The sequence below is a fragment of the Sus scrofa genome, chromosome 6, assembly GCF_054392235.1.
Source record: "Sus scrofa isolate SSC_HxYL_T2T_F1_AM1 chromosome 6, Sscrofa_HxYL_maternal_Yorkshire_Landrace_v2.0, whole genome shotgun sequence".
In the NCBI taxonomy this organism is placed as follows: Eukaryota; Metazoa; Chordata; class Mammalia; order Artiodactyla; family Suidae; genus Sus; species Sus scrofa.
In genome coordinates this window covers 58609697-58631788 of record NC_139388.1, presented here as the reverse complement: position 1 = coordinate 58631788, position 22092 = coordinate 58609697, and the positions used below count along the sequence as shown (strand labels likewise).

The 22092-nt window shown below is 53.3% G+C and overlaps 3 protein-coding genes and 4 non-coding genes across 37 annotated transcripts in view; all 7 read right to left on the bottom strand.

Annotated features, from left to right (window-relative positions):
* Positions 1-3949: 3949 nt before the first annotated feature.
* Positions 3950-7910, bottom strand: RPL13A (ribosomal protein L13a). 3 transcript variants are annotated; one of them, NM_001244068.1, is made up of 8 exons: positions 7871-7910; positions 6296-6371; positions 5867-5932; positions 5581-5682; positions 5297-5382; positions 5054-5113; positions 4670-4792; positions 3950-4475 (listed from the first exon to the last, which is right to left on the bottom strand). In NM_001244068.1, the coding sequence occupies exons 1-8, from the start codon at positions 7883-7885 to the stop codon at positions 4389-4391; spliced, it is 615 nt and encodes a 204-aa protein (NP_001230997.1). In that variant the 5' UTR covers positions 7886-7910; the 3' UTR covers positions 3950-4388. The 3 variants fall into 3 exon arrangements, with proteins under 3 accessions (NP_001230997.1, NP_001230998.1, XP_084814901.1); NM_001244069.1 differs by having other exon boundaries at positions 6296-6368; XM_084958775.1 differs by having other exon boundaries at positions 4360-4475; positions 6296-6368; positions 7733-7910.
* LOC146402412 (small nucleolar RNA SNORD35) lies at positions 4896-4975 on the bottom strand. The gene has a single exon (XR_014808726.1). It is a non-coding gene; the product is annotated as a small nucleolar RNA SNORD35 (small nucleolar RNA).
* LOC146402411 (small nucleolar RNA SNORD34) lies at positions 5184-5253 on the bottom strand. Its single transcript, XR_014808716.1, has one exon. It is a non-coding gene; the product is annotated as a small nucleolar RNA SNORD34 (small nucleolar RNA).
* Positions 5463-5543, bottom strand: LOC146402410 (small nucleolar RNA Z195/SNORD33/SNORD32 family). Its single transcript, XR_014808767.1, has one exon. It is a non-coding gene; the product is annotated as a small nucleolar RNA Z195/SNORD33/SNORD32 family (small nucleolar RNA).
* LOC146402409 (small nucleolar RNA Z195/SNORD33/SNORD32 family) lies at positions 6169-6252 on the bottom strand. Its single transcript, XR_014808766.1, has one exon. It is a non-coding gene; the product is annotated as a small nucleolar RNA Z195/SNORD33/SNORD32 family (small nucleolar RNA).
* Positions 7911-8894: 984 nt separating the features above from the next.
* Positions 8895-20452, bottom strand: FLT3LG (fms related receptor tyrosine kinase 3 ligand). 25 transcript variants are annotated; one of them, XM_084961811.1, is made up of 9 exons: positions 20397-20452; positions 19648-19736; positions 18853-18972; positions 18550-18603; positions 18207-18350; positions 17601-17739; positions 11303-11490; positions 9338-9349; positions 8895-9118 (listed from the first exon to the last, which is right to left on the bottom strand). In XM_084961811.1, the coding sequence occupies exons 5-9, from the start codon at positions 18300-18302 to the stop codon at positions 8912-8914; spliced, it is 642 nt and encodes a 213-aa protein (XP_084817937.1). In that variant the 5' UTR covers positions 18303-18350; positions 18550-18603; positions 18853-18972; positions 19648-19736; positions 20397-20452; the 3' UTR covers positions 8895-8911. The 25 variants fall into 25 exon arrangements, with proteins under 25 accessions (XP_084817937.1, XP_084817930.1, XP_084817936.1 ...); XM_084961804.1 differs by having other exon boundaries at positions 19670-19736; XM_084961810.1 differs by lacking the exon at positions 20397-20452 and adding an exon at positions 20054-20114 and having other exon boundaries at positions 19597-19736.
* ALDH16A1 (aldehyde dehydrogenase 16 family member A1) overlaps positions 20367-22092 on the bottom strand; it is a 22809-nt gene continuing 21083 nt past the window's right edge. For 2 of the 5 annotated variants that reach the window (XM_084961362.1, XM_084961370.1), the window contains exon 18: positions 20367-20483. In XM_084961362.1, the coding sequence (XP_084817488.1) occupies positions 20439-20483 (45 nt within the window). In that variant the 3' untranslated portion in view covers positions 20367-20438. Of the gene's footprint in view, positions 20516-22092 lie in introns of all 5 variants that reach the window. The other 3 variants (XR_014806462.1, XM_084961363.1, XM_084961366.1) reach the window with 3 other exon arrangements.

The window sequence follows — 22092 nt, the reverse complement described above, 5'->3', positions numbered from 1 at the left end:
GGCCAGGGTCTCCCAGGGTGACTAGAGCCCAGGGGATGAGGCTGACTGACCTGGGGCTGGTGGGTCTGCACACGGCTGATGGGCACTTTGCTTGGAACTGGAGCTTTGGAAACAATCCTTCTGCTGGCCCCGAGGTTCTGATTCTCTGTATTTGTCCTACAAGAAAGATTAAGGTTATGCACAGAGATGTCATTTGCACTCTCCAATGGAGAATGATGTTGAGTAACTTCTCATGTGCACCCTGGCATTGGTGTATATTCTTTGGTGAATCATAGTTTTTTTTTTTTTTTTTTTTTTTTTTAGGGCTGCACCCACGGCATATGGAGGTTCCCAGGCTAGGGGTCAAATCGGAGGTGTAGCTGCTGGCCTGCACCACAGCCACAGCAACACTGGATCCAAGCTGTGTCTACAACCTACACCACAGCTCACAGCAACACCGGATCCTTAACCCACTGAGCGAGGCCAGGGATCGAACCCGCACCTCACTGTTCCTAGTCGGATTTGTTTCCGCTGCACCACAACGGGAACTCCTTGAATGGTGTTTTCAAAATTTGCTTAAGTTTTATTTGCTTGTCTCCCTGTTCCCTGTTACTTTTTTGGTTACCCCCTCAATGAACAGGATCAAGCCCACATCACAGCAGTGACAATGCCAAATCTTTAACTGCTAGACCACCAGGGAACTCTTTTGAATGTCTTTTTTTTTTTTTTTTTTTGTCTTTTTTATTTTTTTAGGGCTGCACCAGCGGCATATAGAGGGTCCCAGGCTAGTGGTCAAATTGGAGCTGCAGCAAAATACTGAGCATTTAAAAAACCAGACACGGAGTTCCTGTCGTGGTGCATCGAAATGAATCCGACTAGGAACCATGAGGTTCAGGTTCAATCCCTGGCCTCACTCAGTGGGTTAAGGATCTGGCGTTGCCGTGAGCTGTGGTGTAGGTGGCAGACGCAGTTTGGATCCTGCGTGGCTGTGGTGTAGGCCAGCAACTTCACCTCTGATTTGACCCCTAGCCTGGGAACCTCCATATACTGTGAGCATGGCCCTAAAATTTGGAAAAAAAAAAAAAAAAAAGACAGGAAATCTCACCTAATCTCACCACCTGGAGGTGTGTTAACCAGGGCTGTGTCATGCATTTCCTTCCAGGCTTTTTTCAAAATTAATTTTTGTACTGACTCTAGCACGCCCTGTGGACAGCAACTCCAGGCCCTGTTGTTTTTAGTTTTTGTTATTATTATTATTATTTTTTTTTTCTTTTGTCTTTTTGTTGTTGTTGTTGTTGTTGCTATTTCTTGGGCCGCTCCTGCGGCATATGGAGGTTCCCAGGCTAGGGGTTGAATCGGAGCTGTAGCCACCGGCCTACGCCAGAGCCACAGCAACGCGGGATCCGAGCCGCATCTGCAACCTACACCACAGCTCACGGCAACGCCGGATCGTTAACCCACTGACCAAGGGCAGGGACCGAACCCACAACCTCATGGTTCCTAGTTGGATTAGTTAACCACTGCGCCACGATGGGAACTCCAAGTTTTTAAAATAAATATAAAAACTTTCCAAGTCATGAGAAACTCCAGAACCTACTCTTTCTTGCTTGCTTTTTAGGGCTGCACCTGAGGTTTATAGAGGTTCCCAGGCTAGGGATTGAATCGGAGCCACAGCTGCCAGCCTACAACACAGCTGCAGCAACACCAGGTCTGAGCCGCATCTGTAACCTACACCACAGCTCCTGGCCATGCCTGATCCTTAACCCACTGAGCTACGCCAGGGATCGAACCCGAAACCGTATGGTTCCTAGTTGGATTTGTTCCCGCCCACCATGACGGGAACTCCAGAACCTACTTTTTATTAAAAAAATAAATTGTGGGGAGTTCCCCGGTGGCTCAGCTGGTTAAGGAGTCACTGCTATGGTGTGGGTTTGACCCCTGGCCTGGGAACTCTTCCCCATGACTGCCAGTGTGGCCAAAATATAGATTATAAAGCTACTATAAGGTCACCGCAGGAAAGACAGGGGCTTTAGAACCTGCTATGAAAATGAAAAATCCCCCCAGAGGTTCTGAAGCAATGACAGTTACATCCTTTGTGTGTGTGTTTTGTCCTTTTTAGGGCTGCGCCCGTGGGATATGGAGGTTCCCAGGCTAGGGGTCAAATCGGAGCTGTAGCTGCTGGCCTGCACCACAGCCACAGCAACGCCAGATCCACCAGATCCGAGCCGCGTCTGCAACCTACATACACATCTCAGGGCAACGACGGATCCTTAACCGGCTGAGGGAGGCCAGGCCTCAAACCCATAACCTCATGGTTCCTAGTTGGGAGTGTTTCCCTTGGGCCACAACGGGAACTCCTATGATGACATCTTTAATCATTTTATCTTTGAGGGGAGCAGTGGGTTAAGGATTGTGCATTGTGGTGGCGCAGTGGGTTAAGGATTGTGCATTGTCACCACAGCAGCTTAGGTCACTGCTGTGGCGCAGGTTTGATCCCTGGCCTGGGAACTTCCATATGCCGTGGGTGTGGCCAAAATCGTGTATCATTCAGAATGCACAAAGCTGTTAGGTGTAAAAGAAATGTAAACAATTCAACCGCAAGTGATTTTTTTGCAAGTTTGTAGCATTTACATTTGTGAAGTCATTACAATGTAAAAGACACTGTCTATTATGTATATATAATAGATACATATACTATATAATGTGTGTGTACATATATATGTAAGGCGTACAACAAATACACATTATGCACCCTGTCTTCTCTAAGAGCACTTTTTTCTTTAGGGCCGCACCTGAGCACATGGAGGTTCCCAGGCTAGGGGTAGAATTAGAGCTACAGCCATCAGCCTACACCACAGCCACAGCCAACGCCAGATCTGAGCTGCGTCTATGACGTACACCACAGCCTACTGCAACAGAAGATCCTTAACCCACTAAGGCCAGGGATTGAACCCGTGTCTTTGTGGATACTAGACAGATTTTCACTGGATGAATGAGTGGGAAGTGTTAAAAAATTTTGTACTTTCAAACCAAATTTATTTTTAAGGGATAAGCAGCTGATACTTCCCTGCTGTGGGGGTTTGATCCCAGGCCATAGGCAATGGGTGCTGCAAAATAAAAATCCCCCCAAAATAAAACAAACCCTAGGAGTTAAAACTGGTTTTTCTGTCATTTCTGGAGGCAGCTCCACTGGAAAGTGGGGGGTCCATGAAGAGTAGGGACACCAGCTGCTTATGAAATGCAATCCAACGGGGTCTTTTGGATATTCTGGACATGAACAGAACAGCAACTTTGTTAGATGGAAGTTGTATTATAACCTGTTTTGTGATCTACAGTAAAATACATACAATAAAATTATACTCAACTACCAAGTACTGCCCACCTGTTTCAACCAGCCTTGGTCAAGCTGGATCTATCATCCTCTCAAGGCCGACATCTAAGTGAAATGGGGTTGGGACTCACATGGGCAAGTGTTGAAAGGTGTCAGGGGCTGTGTGCCCTCTAACCCTTGCCCAGGCAGATCCAACAGGCCATGTCTCATTCTCACGAAGCACCAGAACTTCAGAAATTCCATTTTCTCTAATGCCCAACAGGCCTTCGAGTGTCTCCTGTGCAGGTTTCCTCACAGCCCAGCACAAAACCTGAAGAGGCCATGGCCCAGGAGGGACTGGTCTGGAAGGTTGGCAACGCCATACTTTGCAGCTGAATTGGGGAGACAAGTGCATGCAAGCTGGGCCACAAGAGGCCAGCCACGCAGGCCATTTCTGAGAAATACCAATCCCGCAGGCCAGTCAAATTCCTTGGCAAGGACCGTCTCTGCCAAGACCACCTTCCAGGGAGGGCAGGTTCTAATCCCCCATTCGTGGGAAGAGCACAGCCAGCTTCATTCTTCTGCCTTCCCCTCCCTGCCAAGGGCTTTGCTCCCTGGGGCCTGCCTCCACAGCAGACACACACTGCAAAGACGCCGAAGTCCTTCAAAAATAATTTATTAGTTCGGGATCACAATGTATAGGGGAGATGCCCTGTGACCCTTTGGCTGCACCTGTTTCCACAGCACCTTTGCGCAAGAGCCCCCGACTCACGCTGCCTGGCCAGGCAGCCTCTCACCCCCTAACAGCTGCAGAGTATGGTATCCGCCCGCCGGAAGGTTTAACAGATGCCCTGGGCACAAGTGGAGGCCCTTCCTCTTGGTTCACTCCTGCCAACAACACTGCACCTGCACAGCCCTCGGCCCTGTACTTCTAGAAAGGCCTTTCTCGACCAGCAGTAAACAAGGCCCCTTGGCTACACCCAGGCTCCTAAGCTCCAGGCTGCCCGTGGCCCCTGGAGGTCCCCCACATCCTAGGGTGGCGATGGAGGAAGGGCAGGCCAGGCGACGCATGAAGAATAAACAGTCAATTTTATTGTGCTCAGACTAGGAATCCATGGGTCTTGAGGACCTCCGTGAACCTGTCGATCTTCTTCTCTACGTTCTTTTCCGCCTGCTTCCGCAGCCTCTGTGGAGCGAATGACACCATCAGCAGCTGCTCCCTGGGACACCCCCAACCCCCAGAGCCCAATCTCACTTTCCAGAGCCTCCCACCCCACTGGTGGTGGGCAGAGCCTTCCAAGGGCACAGAGCCCACTTTTTCTAGCTGCCTGATCCTGCTGGGAACGTGACGCCCCTCCTGCTCCAGCCCCGTGCCCTCACCATGAGCTGCTTCTTCTTGCGGTAATGGATCTTGGCCTTCTCCTTCCTCTTCTCCTCCAGGGTGGCTGTAACTGCCTGGTACTTCCAGCCAACCTCATGAGCCAGGCGTCCCAGGTAGGCGAACTGAGGGGAGGGGAAGGGGGGAGCAAAGCTGTAGGAGGAGACCAGGATAACCAGGGAGGGATTGGGGAGAGGCCTCAGCTCAACCCCCCAGGGCTCCCCGCTCCTCCTGGCATCAGCTGAGCCATTGGCAGTATCGGCACCGTGGCATCCGCAGACCATCGTGAGAAAAAGCCATCATCTGCCAGTCTTAGGCCCTGGCGGGCACACCCCACACGACACCCAGGTGCCCAAGCTGTCACTCAGCAGGACCAGAGAACTCACCTTCCGCGTAGGCTTCAGACGCACCACCTTGAGGGCGGCAGGCACCACCATGCGCTTTTTCTGTTAGAGAAGGAGAGGGGCTTAAGGGACCTGGTGTGAGGGACAGACAGGGAGGAAGGCTGGCGAGGGCGGGCGTCTCAGCCAGTGCTGTTTTCATGAGGATCAAACAATGTAGGTAATCGCGGAACATCACGGACGCTGGAGCCACGGCTGCTGCTGCTGCGGGAGCTGGGCCTCGCTCACCTTGTCATAGGGTGGCGGGATCCCATCGAACACCTTGAGACGGTCCAGGGCGGCCTGCCCTCGCTTGGTCTTGTGGGGCAGCATGCCTGGGGGCAGAGGACAGCGGGCCTGCTCAGCGGGCCGTGCGAGGACCCTGCTGCAGCGAGGTGGGCAGGCAGGCAGGTGGGTGGCCTCAGATGGTAGTGCATGTCCAAGTCATATCATGGCCAGAAGCTCGAACACAAGTGGGAAAGTCATCACTGGCCACCTGCCCTGTCACCCCCCCACCCTCAGGCCCAGCTCACCTCGCACCGTCCGCCAGAAGATGCGGCTGGGGGCTCGGAAGTGGTAGGGGCCTCGGGACGGGTTGGTATTCATGCGCTTGCGGAGGAAGGCCAGGTACTTCACTGTCAGAGAGGAGCATGTCTAAGTTGCAGTCGGACGCCGGACGCCAAGTCCCCCCAGGGCACAACCATTAGTACCGGGCCTGTTTGGATCATCAACTGCCAACGGGACTACTTTTGGAGCCAGTGAAGCCTGAGAAGCCCACAGCCCAACCCTCTCCAGCCCTCTTTGCAGGCCCTAACTTACGTTTGTTTCTGTAAAAATTGCCAGAAATGTTGATGCCCTCACAGCGCACAACCACCACCTTCCGGCCTAGAGTGAATGGAAAACCAGGCGTCAAGGAGGGGAAAGGTTAAGGACCCGCCTGTTACCCAGGACCCTGAAAGAAAGGAGACCCCTTCCTGCCTGAAACTGGCCACAGTGCACAGGGCAGGCGGGGAAGTCTCCTGCCCAGTCACAGAGCACTACTCGGCAGAACGTTCAATCTGTTGGACCCACAGAAAAATGTCTGAACGCAGAGCCCCCAACCCGGGAGGGGAGGCGGCTGGCAGGTCTCAGAGCGGTGCATGGGGTTGATCTCATGGTCGTGAGACTCAAACGAAAGATGGTGATTGTTGCTCATCACTGACCTTGGAGCTCAGATCCAGGGGAGCTGTGGGCCAAGGGCAGACTTACCCAGAAGTACCTGCTTGGCCACAATGGCCGCCAGGCGGCCCAGGAGATGGCCTCGGCCATCGAGCACCAGCACCTGCTGGAGATAGGATGAGAGGGCTCAGAGGCGCCCACAGCCTGCCTTGACACCCCCACCTCCATCATTCCTTCCTACGTGTTCATTTCACCCGCTTCCCAGGGTGCCTGCTAAGCTGGCATGAGACCCAAGGTTCCCTTTACAGATGAGGCCAAGAAGGTCAACAACTAACTCAGGATCCTGGTGAGTGAGCTAAGATACCAAAGAGTTCCCCTCCAGCTTGCTCAATTGGCAGGAATTTCTGTACTCAGATTACGTTTGATGGTAAAAGAAACTACAATGCGAACCAACCGTGGCCACACTGAGCATCCAGGGAGAACGTGGGACCTGGATGCAAGCTGTAAAATCTTGACAGAATCCCATCCCGTCCCTATCTCAAAGGGTTGCTGCATGAATGTCAAAGCGAAGAAAACCAAGGTTCAGGGTGGGTGATGCGAGACAAAAAAACCCATGCTGGCCCTGTGTCTCCGAGTGTGAACTGGTCAACTGCTTAATCCATGGCTTGTCAAGAGTCAAAGTCCCCGTATCAGGTGCTTGCTATACAAGTTGGGATTGTTGAAAAGCAGCGTAAAAGGCTACCGACGCTAAAGCCAGATTCCCTGCCAATGTGACTTTGATCAATCAGAACCCTCCGATCTCCAATACCAGCCTCAGGAACACTGCGATAAATTAAACGAATTACACAAAACATAACGCAAGCTGTGCCAGACACCGTAAAAGCCGGGACGCATGTTCTGAGAACCCTATCATATGCCTGGCTCCAAACTTGGTTTTCCCTCCCTAACCATAGACCCATCACGTGCAGACCCCCTCCAGAACCATCCTCCTTTTATTATCTAAGAAGTCACACAAAGAAATCAGGCAGTCAGAGCACGGCTGCTGCTGCCTTCCTTGAGGGCCTCCAGGTGCTTAAGGGCAAAAGATGTGGAGAGCGGTAGAACATTCCATCCCAGTCCTCAGCACCAGCAGGACTCCATCAACCCCGAAGCAGAGGGACAAAAACCAGTTGGCTCCCGCATGCCCTGTAGGCAGTTTTCTCAATCCACTGCAAAAGATTTCCTGCCAAAATACCCACAGTTGGGGAAGAACCCAGGAGGCCGAAGGAACCCACGGCTCTGGCCGGGCCTAAGTACCCTCCATTTTGGCCAATCCTCTGCCGCGGGGCGGCCTTCCGCGTGCTTCCCCAGCGCTGGGGACACAAGGGTCTACTTGGGCCAAGAACAAGGTAAACGAGACCTAGTTTTTAAGTATCCTTTCTTGTGCTGAAGGCCCTAACACGGCTCCTCAAGGGAAGAACGACGCCGCATCCTGGCCAGCCCAGAACGCAAAAGCCATCTTAAATAGCCGTTTTGGACTCCTCTTACCCTAATGGCTTTCTGTTTTGGTCAGTTATCGATCCTAAATTCCTTCCACAGCACACTTGCGGGGGAAAAGAGGTCCAACCTCGGCCCGACCTGCACGACCCCGACCCCACGCCGCCCCAGCCCGCGCGGAGCCGATACCTGCCCCTCCGCCATCTTCGGCAGCTGCCTGGGAAAGAAGGAACTCTTGGCGCAGGGTTTCTTATCCCTTGAAACAGGGGCGGAAGAAGTGACGCAACAAAGGCCGTTTCCCGTCTTTTCATTGGCCAGAGTGTCGAGCGCGTGCGCAGAAAGGCCCCACTGCAAGGCGGGTCTTCTTCTGGCTGACCAATCAGTGTCGTTCCCATCCGACCTGGGCGTCCACGGCTATACCGGGAGAGATCGCATTGGGGTAGGGGGCGGCCCTGCTGGGGCGGGGCCCTCCAGCCTCCGCCCCGGTATTTCTGAGGGGCTAGCAATCCTCGCGCGAGCTGCCCGCGGGGTTTGCAGAAAGCGGGGTGGGCCCAGGGCTGGAGGCGAGCGCCGGGAAGGCGGGAGGAGAGAGGCAGTTACTCCCTAAAGCAATGACTGGCTGCTGGGCGCGTGGTGGCAGCTCTCAGTCTAGGCTTAGAGATCTGGATTCCGGTGCCTGTTTGGCTTCCTTGCGACCTGGCCAAATCCCTGGCCGTATCTGGGCCTCAGCGTCCCCATGTGTCAAGCAGATGGAGCTAATCTTCCCGATGAGGTCTCATGTTTGAAGGCATGACTTCTGGATGCCTGAGTGCCCCACAATGAGCTTCGGACTCTCTGGACAAAGCTTTTGCTTTGGCTGTGCCACTCGGCTGGGATGGCCTCCCCTCCACCCCACCTTCTAAGATGCGGCCTGAGTTCTTTGCTCCAGAGAGCCTCCATGATAGCTCAGGCTGGCTCAGGTCCCTTCTCTGGGCTCCCACAGTTGCCTATACCGCTTCCATTAGAGCGTGTGTAATCCTGTACTCAGGGCCCTCTGTGTCCCTGTCCTCTCCAGGGACCAGGAACCCTGAGAGGGCTGGTCCCAACCTCTGGGCCCCCAGGAACCTCAGAAAGTAGGTCCTGAATGAAACGTTGCCTTAACTGCAAAACCAACACCCAAACCCAAACTGCGCCATCCACACCCTGTCCCCTCACAGACAGGCCAGGCTAGAGCTGGCAGAAAAGAATGATTTATATACAGTTTCCTGGGGCTAAGGGCTTTGTACAGAGGGGGGAAGGTGGGGCCGGGGTCGGGTGCTGGCGTTGCCTCCATCCTGGGGAGACAGTAACAGGGGCAGCGTGGCCAAGGAAGGGACCAGTCTCTAACTGATTTCCTCCAAGTTCCAGCTCTGTGTCCTCTGGCAGGTGACTCCTCTCTCTGGGCCTCGGCGTCTTCCTCTGTAAAACGGGATGGTAGATGACTCGTGGGCTGTCTGAGGCTCCACGGTCAGAGGAGAAGAAGGCCCATGCTCAGGGCTCAGCACAGACTCGGGGCCCCAAACAGCTCCATTCACAGTGAGCTCTCACTGTGTGTTGCGGCAGCCCTGTCCAAGAGGACTCTCTGCAATGGTGGAAGCATTTTAGTTCTGTGCTCTCCAGTACGGCCATGGTACTGACCTCATGTGAATGCTGGGGACACCTCAAAAAGAAAAAAAAAAAAATTCCCTTGTGCGTGGCACATTGGGTTAAGGGTCTGGGGCTGTCACTGCTGTGGTGCCGGTTCAATCCCTGGCCCAGGAATTTCTGCATGCCACGGGTGCAGCCAAAAAAATAAAGAAAACTTTATTTTTACTTTTAAAAATATGTGGCTACTAGAAAATCGAAAGTCACACGTGTGGAGGAGCTCCTGTTGTGGTGCAGTGGGTTAAGAACCCGACTAGTATCCATGAAGATGTGAGTTTGATCTCTGGCCATGCTCAGTGGGTTAAGATCTGGCGTTGCCGTGGCTGTGGTTAGGCCAGCAGCTCTGATTGGACCCCTAGCCTGGGAACTTCCATATGCTGAAGGCAAGGCCTTAAAAGGAAAAAAAAAAAAAAAATCATATGGGTGGGAAGTTCTCTTGCGGTGCAGCAGGCAAAGGATCCACTGGTGTCACAGCAGTGGCTCAGGTGGCTGCTGTGGCGCAGGTTTCATCCTGGGCCCAGGAACATCCACGTGCCATGGAATCCTACACCCGTGACTTGTGTTCTATTTCTGGTGACTTCACTTCCATGGTAGGATTATTTTGAGAGTCTTTTGTAGGGTAAGGAAGCTGAGGCAGAAGAGTGACAAGGCACTGATGCCGGAATCAGAAGGCCCAGAGTCAAACCTTGGCCATGAGTTCTGTGACTTTTGGCAAAGGATTTACTTACTATCTGGGCCTTGGTTTTAGCCTCTGTGAAATGGGCATAATAATGGCACCAGCTTTTCAATTAAGTGAGTTCATTTTTAGAAAGCTCCAGTAAAAGGCCTGAGGCACTGGGACACTCAATGTGCCCCAAAGTATTTTTTTTTTGTTTGTTTGTCTTTTAAAGCTTCGCCTGCAGCATGAAAATTCCCAGGCTAGGGGTCCAATCAGAACTACAGCAACCAGCCTATACCACAGCCACAGCAATGCATGATCTGAGCCACATCTGCCACCTACACCACAGCTCATGGCAATGCTGGATCCTTAACCCATTGAATGAGGCCACGGATTGAACCTGCGTCCTCATGGATACTAGTTGGGTTCTTAACCCACTGAACCACAGTGGGAACTCCCACAAATGTTTCTTGTTAGATCCCTCTGGGCCCATCGGGAACCCACGGGCCCCTCCGCTCCTTCCTCCCTGGGGCAACTCCTGCCTCCTGCCCCCACTCTAGTTCCCAGGTTCACCTCCTGGGCTTGCTGCTGTCCTGGGCAGTGAGCCCCAGCTCCTCACCTCGCCTCTGATGCCTAGATGTTTCTGTGCTCTTTTTCCATCTCCCACCCCCATCCATCTCCAGCTGGGCGAAGCTTCTAGAACACCCTGAGCTTTTTCACACCTGGAGGGCTTTACAGAGGGGTCCACTCTCTCCTGGCTTGTGGACTCCAGCACCCAAATCTCTCCCCCCACTCTGGGAGGGGCAGATCCTGCCCACGGGACCCTGGCGAGCTCTGTGTCTTCCCCTAATCTCCCTCCTCCCCCCAGGCTCCCGTCTGGGCCTGACCCAGGGTCTTCGGGCACCACTGCCCCAGGCCTGACAGTCTCCAGCCCCATCCCTCCAGCTCCCTGAGCCCTGACTCTGCCAGGCCCCTCCTCTCCATCCCCGTGGCCCTGGCTCAGGCCTCGCTCTTTCTCTCTGGACCTAGCCTCCTCTTTGGCCTCCAGTCTGTCTGTTTCAGCCTGTCCCTCTCCATGGCCCCAGAGGGGACTTCTCGCATCTGGAGCTGACCCACGCGTTCCCTGCCTACAGCCCTCCCGTGCCCCCCACACCTCCCACCAAATCCAGGGTCTTCAGCTCCGTGGGGCAATAGCGCTCCAGGAGCCTCAGGGGGCAGTGCCTCTTGGGGACCGGAGGGGCAGGGCACCTGCGGCCCCCGCCTCTGCCACCCCTTCAGCTCTACCCACCCCGATGGCTCACCCGCTCCCCGGGGCAGGGCATCCTCCGTCTCCTCCTCCTCCGGCGCAGGCACCAGGCAGTGGCCAGCAGCAGGAGGGCGGCAGGCAGCAGCAGCAGGAGCAAGAGGAGCAGAAGAGAGGCCTGAGGTGCCGGCAGGGATGTGGCCTCCAAGGCCCCAGGACTCCTTGGGGGCAGCAGGGTGGAGGGGTCTGTGGGAGAGAGGGGGCTGGGTGACTGAGGGGAAGGGTCTGGCTAGGCAAGGACAAAAACGGCCTGCCTGGGGCTGGCTGTGTGGCCCCAGCTGGGCTCCTCACCTCTCTGGGCCTCAGGCTCCTCATCTGTAAAATCGGGGTGATTTTTTTTTTTTTTTGTCTTTTTGCCTTTTCTAGGTCCGCTCCCATGGCATATGGAGGTTCCCAGGCTAGGGGTCTAATCAGAGCTGTAGCCACCCACCTACTCCAGAGCCACAGCAACGTGGGATCTGAGCCGTGTCTGTGACCTACATCACAACTCATGGCAACGCCGGATCCTTAGCCCACTGAGCGAGGCCAGGGATCGAACCCGCAACCTCATGGTTCCTAGTCGGGTTCGTTAACCACTGCGCCACGACAGGAACTCCAGGGGGTGATTATTTTTTATTTTTTACTTACAATTTTTTTTATTATAGTTGATTTACAAGTCTGTCAACTTCTGCTGTACAGCAAAGTGACCCAGCCATGCATATATACTTTCTTGTTTTTGTTTTTTCGCTTTTCATCATATATCCACTTTCTTTTTCTGAGGTGCTATCATGTGCTATCACAAGTGACTGCATATGGCTCCCTGTGCTGCACAGCAGGATATCATTGCTTCTGGGGCGATTAGTTTAAGGACACACACGGTCACAAAGATTAAATGAGTGAAAATACAGAAAACGCTTAGAAGACTATCTGACATGTAGGGAGGTTGCATTGGATTTTATCATCTAGTGCTGATGCATTGATCCATTGACTTCCCCCAATTGTCTGTGACCTCCACGAAGGCGACAGGAAGTTATCTGTCTTGTCATCAGAACCTACCACTCAGTGCTCACTAAATACAGTTACAACAGTTTGATTTACATAAATATTTGAGTGAATGAACAACAGATCATTAAACATAAAAGATATAACGTGTGATGTAACGATGGCTCACCAGGTCCCATCAATCTGTTCCCTCACCTCCATCTTCTCCCCCTCACTTATGTGGCCTCAGTCACTGGGGCCACCTCCCCATTCCTGGCACAGTAGGCAGGTTTCTGCCTCAGGGCTTTTACATTAGCTACTCCCCCCCCCACTTTTTTTCTGTTTGGCAGTGGCCTGCAGCAGCTTGATGTGGGATCCCAGTTCCCAGACCAGGGATTGAACCTGGGTCATAGCAGTGAAAGCGCGGAATCCTAACCACTTGCCCACCAGGGAAATCCCTGGCTGTTCCCTTGCTTGCAACCTGCAGTGACTTTCCAGGCAACCCCCTCAGACCATGGTTCCATCACCCTGTTTTAATTTGCCTGCGTGCCCCTCCTTCATACTCAGATACTCTCTTGGACTTCCCGTGTTGCTCACAACATACTCAGATACTCTCCTGTTTAATCATCTGTTTACAGGTTTCTTGTCGCCCTGATGAGCACGTCAGCCCGCTGTGTACAGAGACATGGGCTCGATCTGTACTCTGTCACCAATGCCAGGCAGCAAGGAGGTGGTTAATATAACTCGCTTGAGGAGTTCCCAGTGTGGCACAGCGGAAACAAATCTGACTAGGAACCATGAAGTTGTGGGTTCGATCCCTGGCCTCGCTCAGTGGGTTAAGGATCTGGTATTGCCATGAGCTGTGGTGTAGGTCAAAGACACAGCTCGGATCCCGCATTGCTGTGGCTGTGGTGTAGGCTGGCGGCTACAGCTCCAACTTGACCGCTAGCCTGGGAACCTCCATATGCTGCGGGTGCGGCCCTAAAAAGACAAAACAAAAACAAAAACAAAAACAAACTTGGTTGAGTAAATGTATGCAAATAAATGACAACATTAAATATAAATGACTACATAACTGGACATGCAGGGAGAAACTGAGAAAAACAGAATTAGAGTAGAAGGTTGTTTTTTTTCTTGGCTGCACCCACCACTTGGGGAAGTTCCTGGACTGGGGATGGAACCCGTGCTACTTCAGTAAGGGGAGCCACTGCAGTGACAATACAGTACCCATAACCTGCTGTGCCCCAAGGGGATGCCTAGAGTGGGAGAGGTCTTTCTTTTTTTTCTTAAGGGCCACACCCTCACCGTAAGGAGGTTCCCACGCTGGGGGCTGAATCAGAGCTACAGCTGCCGGCCTACACCACAGCCACAGCAACGCCAGATCCAAGCTGCATCTGTGACCTACACCGCAGCTCACGGCAACGCTGGATCCTTAACCCAATGAGCGAGGCCAGGGAGCGAACCCGAAACCTCAAGGTTTCTAGTCTGATTCATTTCCACTGCGCCCCAATGGAAACTCCTAGAGTGGGAGATTCCTCATCATCCCTGGCAGAACTTGACAATCTGTAGACAAATCGGGGAGACAAATACAAGGACAGAAAGACTGGGGATGGTATCATGGCAGAATATATACACCCAGCCTCAACTCGGATCCTACCAAAACAGTAATCCTTCTTTTCCTAAGACCATGTTCAGTTACAAAACTGATTATATATGTGGCTGTGAAGAAAACGTTCATAAACTGAAAAAGTGAAGTTTTCCCAGAGAATAGCCTCTCGACACATTCCAGTAAAGTTATTTTGTTTTGAAACTTTAACGCTGGCCGGTCCAATGTGGCAGCTACACGCCTCGCACGGCGACCAAACACGTGACCCTGGCTGCTCTGAACTGAGATGGGGTGTCCATGAAAATTACACACCGATTCTTAACAACGTAGTAGGGAAAAAAAGATGTGAAATAGCTTATTTAATCATTTTTTAAAATATTGGCTATGTTTTGGAGTTCCCTTGTGGCACAGCGGGAATGAAAATGAATCTGCCTAGCATCCCTGAGGATGTGGGTTCGATCCCTGGCCTCGCTCAGTGGGTTGGGGATCTGGCGTTGCCATGAGCTGCAGTGTAGGTGGCAGACACAGCTCAGATCCCACGTTGCTGTGTGTGTCTGTGGTGCAGGCCGGCAGCTATAGCTCTGATTTGACCCCTAGCCTGGGAACTTCCATATGCTGTGGGTGTGGCCCAAATAAGAAAAAAAAAAAAAAAAACCTATGTTTTGAAATGGTACTATTTTGGGCTAAAATATATTGGGTTAAGTAAAAGATTGTGAGTTAGTATAATCTGTGATTTAAGTAATTATTTAAAAAATTATAGGAGTTCCCATTGTGGCTCAGCAGGTTAAGAACCCAACTTGTATCCATGAGGATGTGGGTTCAATCCCCTGGTCTTGCTCAGTGGGTTAAGGATCCAGTGCTGCTGTGGCTATGGTGTAGGCCAGCAGCTGCAGCTCTGATTTGATCCCTGGCCTGGGAACTTCCATATGCTGCAGGTTCGGCCCTAAAAAAATTTAACTAAATTTATTTTTTATTTTTTATTTTTTTTGTCTTTTTGCCATTTCTTGGGCCGCTCCCGCGGCATATGGAGGTTCCCAGGCTAGGGGTCTAATCAGAGCTGTAGCTGCCAGCCTACGCCACAGCCACAGCAACTCGGGATCCGAGCCGAATCTGTGACCCAGACCACAGCTCGTGGCAACGCCGGATCCTTAACCCACTAAGCAAAGCCAGGGATCGAACCCGCAACCTCATGGTTCCTAGTCGGATTCGTTAACCACTGAGCCACGATGGGAACTCCAAATTTAATTTAAAAAGAAAAAAAGAAAAATAATAAAATTATAAAAATCTAATGCAGTAACATCTTTACAGCGAACAGACTACTGGTTGTCACGGGTGTGGGAAGGGAGTTTTAAGAGGGGGGATCAAGTTACACAAACTCACACTGGGTTACAAGATGGTACATGAGTGATAAAATTACATAAACACACTGTTTTAGGGGTTGAATTGTGTCCCTCAAAATTCATATCATAAAATCCTAACTCCCCATACCTGGGAATGTGAACTTATTTAGAGACAGGGTCTTCAAAGAGATTATCAAGTTAAAACGAAGTCAAGTGGTTGCAAAGGGGGCAGGATGGGGTGGGGGAGGGATGGAATTAGCAGAAGCAAAGGGGTTTTTTTTGTCTTTTTAGGGCCATACCCGCTGCATATAGAGGTTCCCAGGCTAGGGGTCGAATCGCAGCTGTAGCCACCGGGCTACACCACAGCCCCAGCAACTCGGGATCTGAGCTGCATCTGTGACCACCACAGCTCATGGCAACGCTGGATCCTTAACCCACTGATGGAGGCCAGGGATCGAACTTCTGTCCTCATGGATGCTAGCTAGATTCTTTTCTGCTGAGCCTCAATGGAAACTTCCAGCAATATGCAAATTATTAGACGTAGGATGGATTAAACAAAAAGGTCCTCCTGTGTAGTGCTGGAGACTACATCCAGTACCCTGTGCTAAACCATCACGGGGAAGAGTAGGAAGAAAAACACGTGAATATATAACAGGCACGTGGCTGTGCAGCAGAAATTAACAAACACTATAGATCAACTAAACTTCAATAAAATAAATTCTTCTTCTTTTTTCTTTTTCTTTTTAGGGCCGTACCCACAGCATGTGGAGGCTCCCAGGCTTGGGGCTGAATCAGAGCTGCAGCTGCCAGCCTCCACCACAGCCACAGCAACACAGGATCCGAGCTGCATCTGTGCCATGAACCACAGCTCACAGCCTTGCCGGATCCTTAACCCACTGAGCGAGGCCAGAGATGGAATCCGCATTGTCATGGATTCTAGTCAGGTTTGTTAGTGCTGAGCCACAACGGGAACTCCCCTAAACATTTTTTTTTAAAAAAGTTAAAGTGAAAAAGTCAAAATGAAGTTATTAATGCCTAATTAGTCCCTAATCCAATATGACTTATAAGAAGAAGATCTTTTGGGGGGGAGAGTGCCCTAGGAACAGGAAAATGGCCCTTTGCCAGCCCTGGAGAAAGACCTGGAACAGATCTTTCCTCACAGCCCTCAGAAGGAGCCGGTCCTGCTGACACCTGGATTTCAGACCCAAGAGTAATAAACTTTGGCTGTTTAAAATCACCGCCTGGGGTTCTTTGTTACAGTGGCCCTAGGAAACGAATATGCACATATATGTTGGGTAAACTGAGTGCAGCCAAGAAAAAAAGAAAAAAGAAAAGTTTGAAAAATAAAACCACCAATAATATGCTAAAAAACAACAAATATTGAAAAAAAAGTGAGTTTACCTTTTTTTTTTTTTTTTTAAATGGCCGCACCCGCGGCACATGGAGGTTCCCAGGCTAGGAGTTGAATCAACACTATAGCCAATGGCCTACACCGCAGCTCACAGCAATGTGGGATCCTTAACCCACTAGTTGGGTTCGTTACTGCTGAGCCACGAGGGGAACTGCCCAGGCCAGGGACTGAATCCAAGCTGCAGCTTCAATTTATGTGGAAACTGTGCAATGGCAGATCCTTCTTTAACTTACTGCCCTTGGCCCAGGGTCAGACCAGTGCCTTCACGTAACCCAAGCTGATGCAATTGGATTCCTAACCCACTGTACCACAGCGGGAATTCCTGAATTTTTTTTTTTTTTTTTTTTTTTTTTTGGCTTTTTAGGGCCCCACCGTATATGAAGGTTCCCAGGCTAGGGGTTGAATCAACACTATAGCCAACGGCCTACACCACAGCTCACAGCAGTGCCGGATCCTTAACCCACCAAGTGGGGCCAGGGAGCAAATCTTCCTCCTCATGGATACTGGTCAGGTTCGTTACTGTTGAGCCACGATGGGAACTCCCCTTTTTTCTTCTTAATTTTTTTTTGGGGGGGGCTATGCCCAAGGCATGTGGAAGTTCCCTGGCCAGGGACCGAACCTGGGCCACAGCTTTAACAAGAGCCACAGAAGTGACAATGCCAGATCCTTAACCCTCTGTGCCACAAGGAAACTCCCTTAACTTCTGAAAAACACTTGGCTACAAGAACATTCACGTTCAAATGTATGGCTCTCACTCTGCTCTCATTCTGTTTCTACGGGACAGAGCTGCCTTAGAGAAACAGGCAGCTATGGTTGTTCCCTTCTCAGAGATGGGCAAACTGAGGCCCAGAGCTGGATGAACTTGGGGGGACCTGTCCAAAGTCACACAGCCCATGGAAGCAGGGTGGGTTCTGGGGAACCCTGAGCGGAAGGGGTGAGAGGTGGACATGGGGTGCAGAGGGGCACTGGGAGCCTTTACCCGGCTGACACTGCAGCTCCAGGCAACGGGAGAAATTCCGGCGGGTGATCCAGGGCTTCAAGGCCACCAGCTGCTGGGAAGTGTCCTGCAGGAGGTGGGAGATGTTGGCCTGGACGAAGCGAAGACAGCTGGGGAGGGGCTGGGGGCAGGGGAGGGAGACGTCACCACCGCATCGCCCCCAGCATCACCTCAGGTCAAGGGCGAGGCCTGGGTCTCACAGAGCATTTGCACTCCTGCTCCCCCTGGTTGCTAGGGGGAAGCGTTCTTAGCAACACCTAGCAATGGGGCTCCGTCAGACCCGGATCAGGGGGGAGTTTAGATCCCCTCCTTCTCCTGGTTGCCAGGGTGAGAACCTCCTTAGCAAAACCCTTCAACAGCGCCTGAAGAAATAAACTTAGAATTGGTGCATTGGGCCCAGACCCCTGGCCATCCTCCAGAGTTTAGCAAAATGTCACTTCCCAGCATGGCAGCCCCCAGGGGGACTGGGGGTCCAGTTCCACCTCCCTCTGTCAAAAGAAATCTCCAGTAGGGCCTAGCAGACCTTTGCTTCCAATCCCTAGGAAAGCATCATGCTTGCCTGGCTTGCTCCCCAAGTTCAGGGCTGACCTGGAGGGCACATGAGGTGACAAAGACTATCTCGGTGTTGACAGCCTCCAGCAGCTTCTGCATCTGGGACCCAGCCACGGTCTTGAGCTGTCCCATCCAACGCTGGGCCAGGACCAGGCGCCAGAACGCCCCGCAGAGCTCGTCCTGGGGAGAGATGGCCCAGGCTCTGGGTCCCCAGGGCAGAGGGGGCCGGGGGCTGGGACCGGTGGGGGCTGGGGGAAGAAGGGGCCAGGCCCGGGGGAGGGGGAGGAGGGGGCTGCACCAGCCTGGCCCCCTGAGGGGTGGTGCATCTTGCCCCTCTGCTTCCCACCTGCACTCCAGGTCCCTCCCATCTGTGACTCACGTCCTGCAGGTTGGAGGCGACAGTGACTGGGTAATCCTGAAGCAAGTAGTCAGACTGCGGGAGAAAACGGGGTCAGACGGGAGGAAAGAGAACTATGGGGATGGGGGGGATCCAGAAAAAAAGAGGACAAGGACGGGGGAGAGTAAACGGGGACTGGGGTGGGGGACAGGGACCCAGAGTCAGGAGAGTGGACCCACAAAAAAGAGGGTCTGGGGGGGTACAGGTAACCAAAGAGACCTGGACAGGGGGAGCTCAGACCCAGAGACAGAAGCTCGGCCTCAGAAGGGGAGCGTGGACACTCACCAGCTGGCGGATGGTGTTGGCGAAGGTGGAGGAGATGGGGCTGTGGGGGAAGGAGCAGTCCGGGCTCCCGAGAAGGCCGGGGCTCAGCAGCAGCAGCAGCAGCAGCAGCAGCAGCGAGGTCTGGGGTGAGGTGGGGCGGGGGCTCCGTTGGCTCCACGCAGGGCCCCTCCCTGGACGCGGCTGCCCCCTCCAGCACCCTTCCCTGCCTCCTGGCCGGCCACCTCTTCCAGGCTTCAGCCCCCCCTACCTCCGCCCCGTCTGGCTGCTGAGTGCCCATTTCTAATCATCTTCCCCTGTATCTCTGCCTCTTGTCCGCCACTGACCACTGACCTGTTCGCCCTCCTCTGCCCTGTCTGTCTCGCTCCTCATCTCCCCAGCCCGGCCCATCGTTCTCCGTCTCTGCTCACTTCTGTCCAGGATTTTCTGTCCATCCCTCTGCCCTTCCACGCTCATCTCTCCTGTTCCTCCCTCGACCTGGGTCCTATCTACCTCATTTGTACCCACCTCTCCGTGTCCTGCCCTTCTCCTGTCCATCTATCCCCACCCCACCCACCTCCTCCATCCCTGTCCACCCACTTGGGTCCATCTCTCCTCCCCATGCATCTCCTCCATCTCCGTCCACCCCGTCCATCTCCCCCACCCCTGTCCATCTGCCGCCACCTCTGTCCATCTCCCCCACCCCATCCATCTCCTCTGTCTCTGTCCACCCCTGTCCATCTCCCCCACCGCGTCCATCTCCCTCACCCAGTTAGTCTCCCTTCTGGGCTGCCCATCTGGACACCGACTTTCCCCCACCTTGTCCCCCAGGGATACGCACAGTTGGGCTCCAGGCTGGCGCCGGCACTACCATTTCGGCCGGGGGCCCCTCATGCCTGTGGCCGGATCTCGGAAGGGACAGAAGAGCGAGTCTCGGACCCCTACACCCCAGCCCCTTCCTCGCCCGCCCCTTCACCTCCCCGCCCCTCCCCCGGTTCCTTGATGTGGCTAAGTTTCCGCCTCCTACTCTATCGGGCTTCCTGCGTGAGCCCCAGTTACGGTGAAAACTCCTCATCTCCCCTTCTAAGAACCCCGACGTCCGGTGCCGGAACCCTCCCCGGGCCAGGGACCCAGGAGCCCGACCCCAAACCCTCTCCGCTCAGATCCAGGAGAGGGACCCCGGCCCCGCCCCTCGGGGACCCGGAGCCCATTTCTCCTCACGCACCAGGCTTGCCCCAGCTGGGTGTGGAAGGGGCCACGGCGGGTGACAGCCAAAGATCGAAAGTGAAAGGAAATTTTTGGGGGGAGAAAGTGAACTGGGGTGGACCAGGCTGTTGCAAGGAGCGCCACCTGGCGGTGACAGGTGGCCACCGACGCTGACGCTGCAGAGGGCGCCTCCGCGGGATTGGGGCTCAAGAGGGCTGAGAGGGTTGATCCTGGGGTGGGACACAGCGAATCTGGGGCTGGGGGGATGCAGAGCTGTCTCCAGCTAGAAGCAATGCACACAGGGCAAGGAGGAGGTCACCCTGAGCCCTGAGCCTTCACACCCCACCCCCAACACAGGTCACCTTGCACATCCAGGCAAACAGCAGCTACATCCTTCCAGGAGTTCAGTCCAAAAGCCTCCGAGTGGTTCTCTTTCCTCTCACTGCCTGCTGACAGTCCAGTTCGCCAGCAAATGCGTCAGCTGACCATTAAAGTGTATCCAGAATTCAACCTCGTCCCCGCCCCCCACCATGCCACCACCATCTTCCACCCGAATATCACTGTCCCTATGCACCTCGCCAGCCTTCCTAGCTCAGCCACCCTTCTGTTCTCCAGGCAGCCAAAGACCTCACGTCCCTCCTCTACTCCAAACTCTCCCCTGGCACCTGCCACAGAGGTTTAAGTCTTTACTGTCACCTAGACAGACCTGCAGGATCTAGCCCTGTCCCTTCTGCCCTTACCTCCACAACCAGCCATGCTGACCTGAGGGAGGCACACTCCGGCCCCAGGGCCTTTGCACCGGCTGTTCCTTCAGCCTGGAATGCCCTTCCCCCAGACACCCAGGTGGCTCAACCGATGATCTCACTCAGGTCTTTGCTTAAATAAAACACAAGGCAAAGCCTCCCCCCCAACCCCTTTTCAAATTGCACCCCCACCCCCTAGCACTCATCCCAGCTTTGCTCTCTCCCCGTCACTTATCACCTTCTGACACACCATTACAGAGTACTTATCTTCCTTTTTTTTTCTTTTAGGGCCCCACCCGTGGCTCATGGAAATTTACAAGCTCGGGGTCCAACTGGAGCTAGGGCTGCCCACCTGCGCCACAGCCACAGCAATTCGGGATCTGAGCTGCATCTGCCACCTACACCACAGCTCACGGCAACGCCGGATCCTTAACCCACTGAGCAAGGCCAGGGATCGAACCCTCATCCTCATGGATCCTAATTGAGTTTGTTAACTAGTGAGCCACGACGGGAACTCCTGGTGGGTTTTTCGGGGGGGGGGTTGTTTTGTTTTTCCTTTTGGCCATACCCAGGCCAGGTACGGAACCCATGCCACAGCAGTGACAACGCATGCTGAGCCACCAGGGAACTCCAATCAATACTTGTTAAATGAACGGGAGTTGGCGTTGTGGCTCAGTGGGCTAAGACCCTGACACAGCGTCTGTGAGGATGCAGGCCTGGCGCAGCGGGTTAAGGATCTGGCGTTGCTGTGGCTGTGGTGTAGGCTGGCAGCAGCAGATCCGACTCAACCTCTAGCCTGGGAACTTCCATATGCTGCAGGCATGGCCCTAAAAAGAAAAAAAAAATTTGTGAAATGAATTTGTTAATTTGTGAAATGAAGTGGATGCTAACTTCCTTCCTTGCACGCTGGGGAGGCTTTGGCTGTTTCCTGGAAGTCCTTGCCACTTCCAGGTCAGTCGTAGGAGGGCCTTTGTTATGCACGGCGGGAGGTGGGGGGAGGGCGCGGCTGGTTAGGACCCGAAGGACCAGTCATGTGATTAGAGGGTTGGGGCTTTGAGGCACAGGATGTCGCTTCACTCGCTAGCTCACCTCCACTGAGCCGGGAAGGGGAGGGAGGCTAGAAATTGAGGTCAATCTCTGTCTCCATCTTCACATGGCTTTTCCCCTCGCTTGTCTTTTATAAGGACACGTGTGTTTAGATGCAGGGGGCACTTGGATAACCCAGGAGAGCTCATCTCCAGATCCTTAATTACATCAGCAAAGTCTATTTCCTTTTTTTTTTGTCTTTTTAGGGCCGCACCCACAGCATATAGAG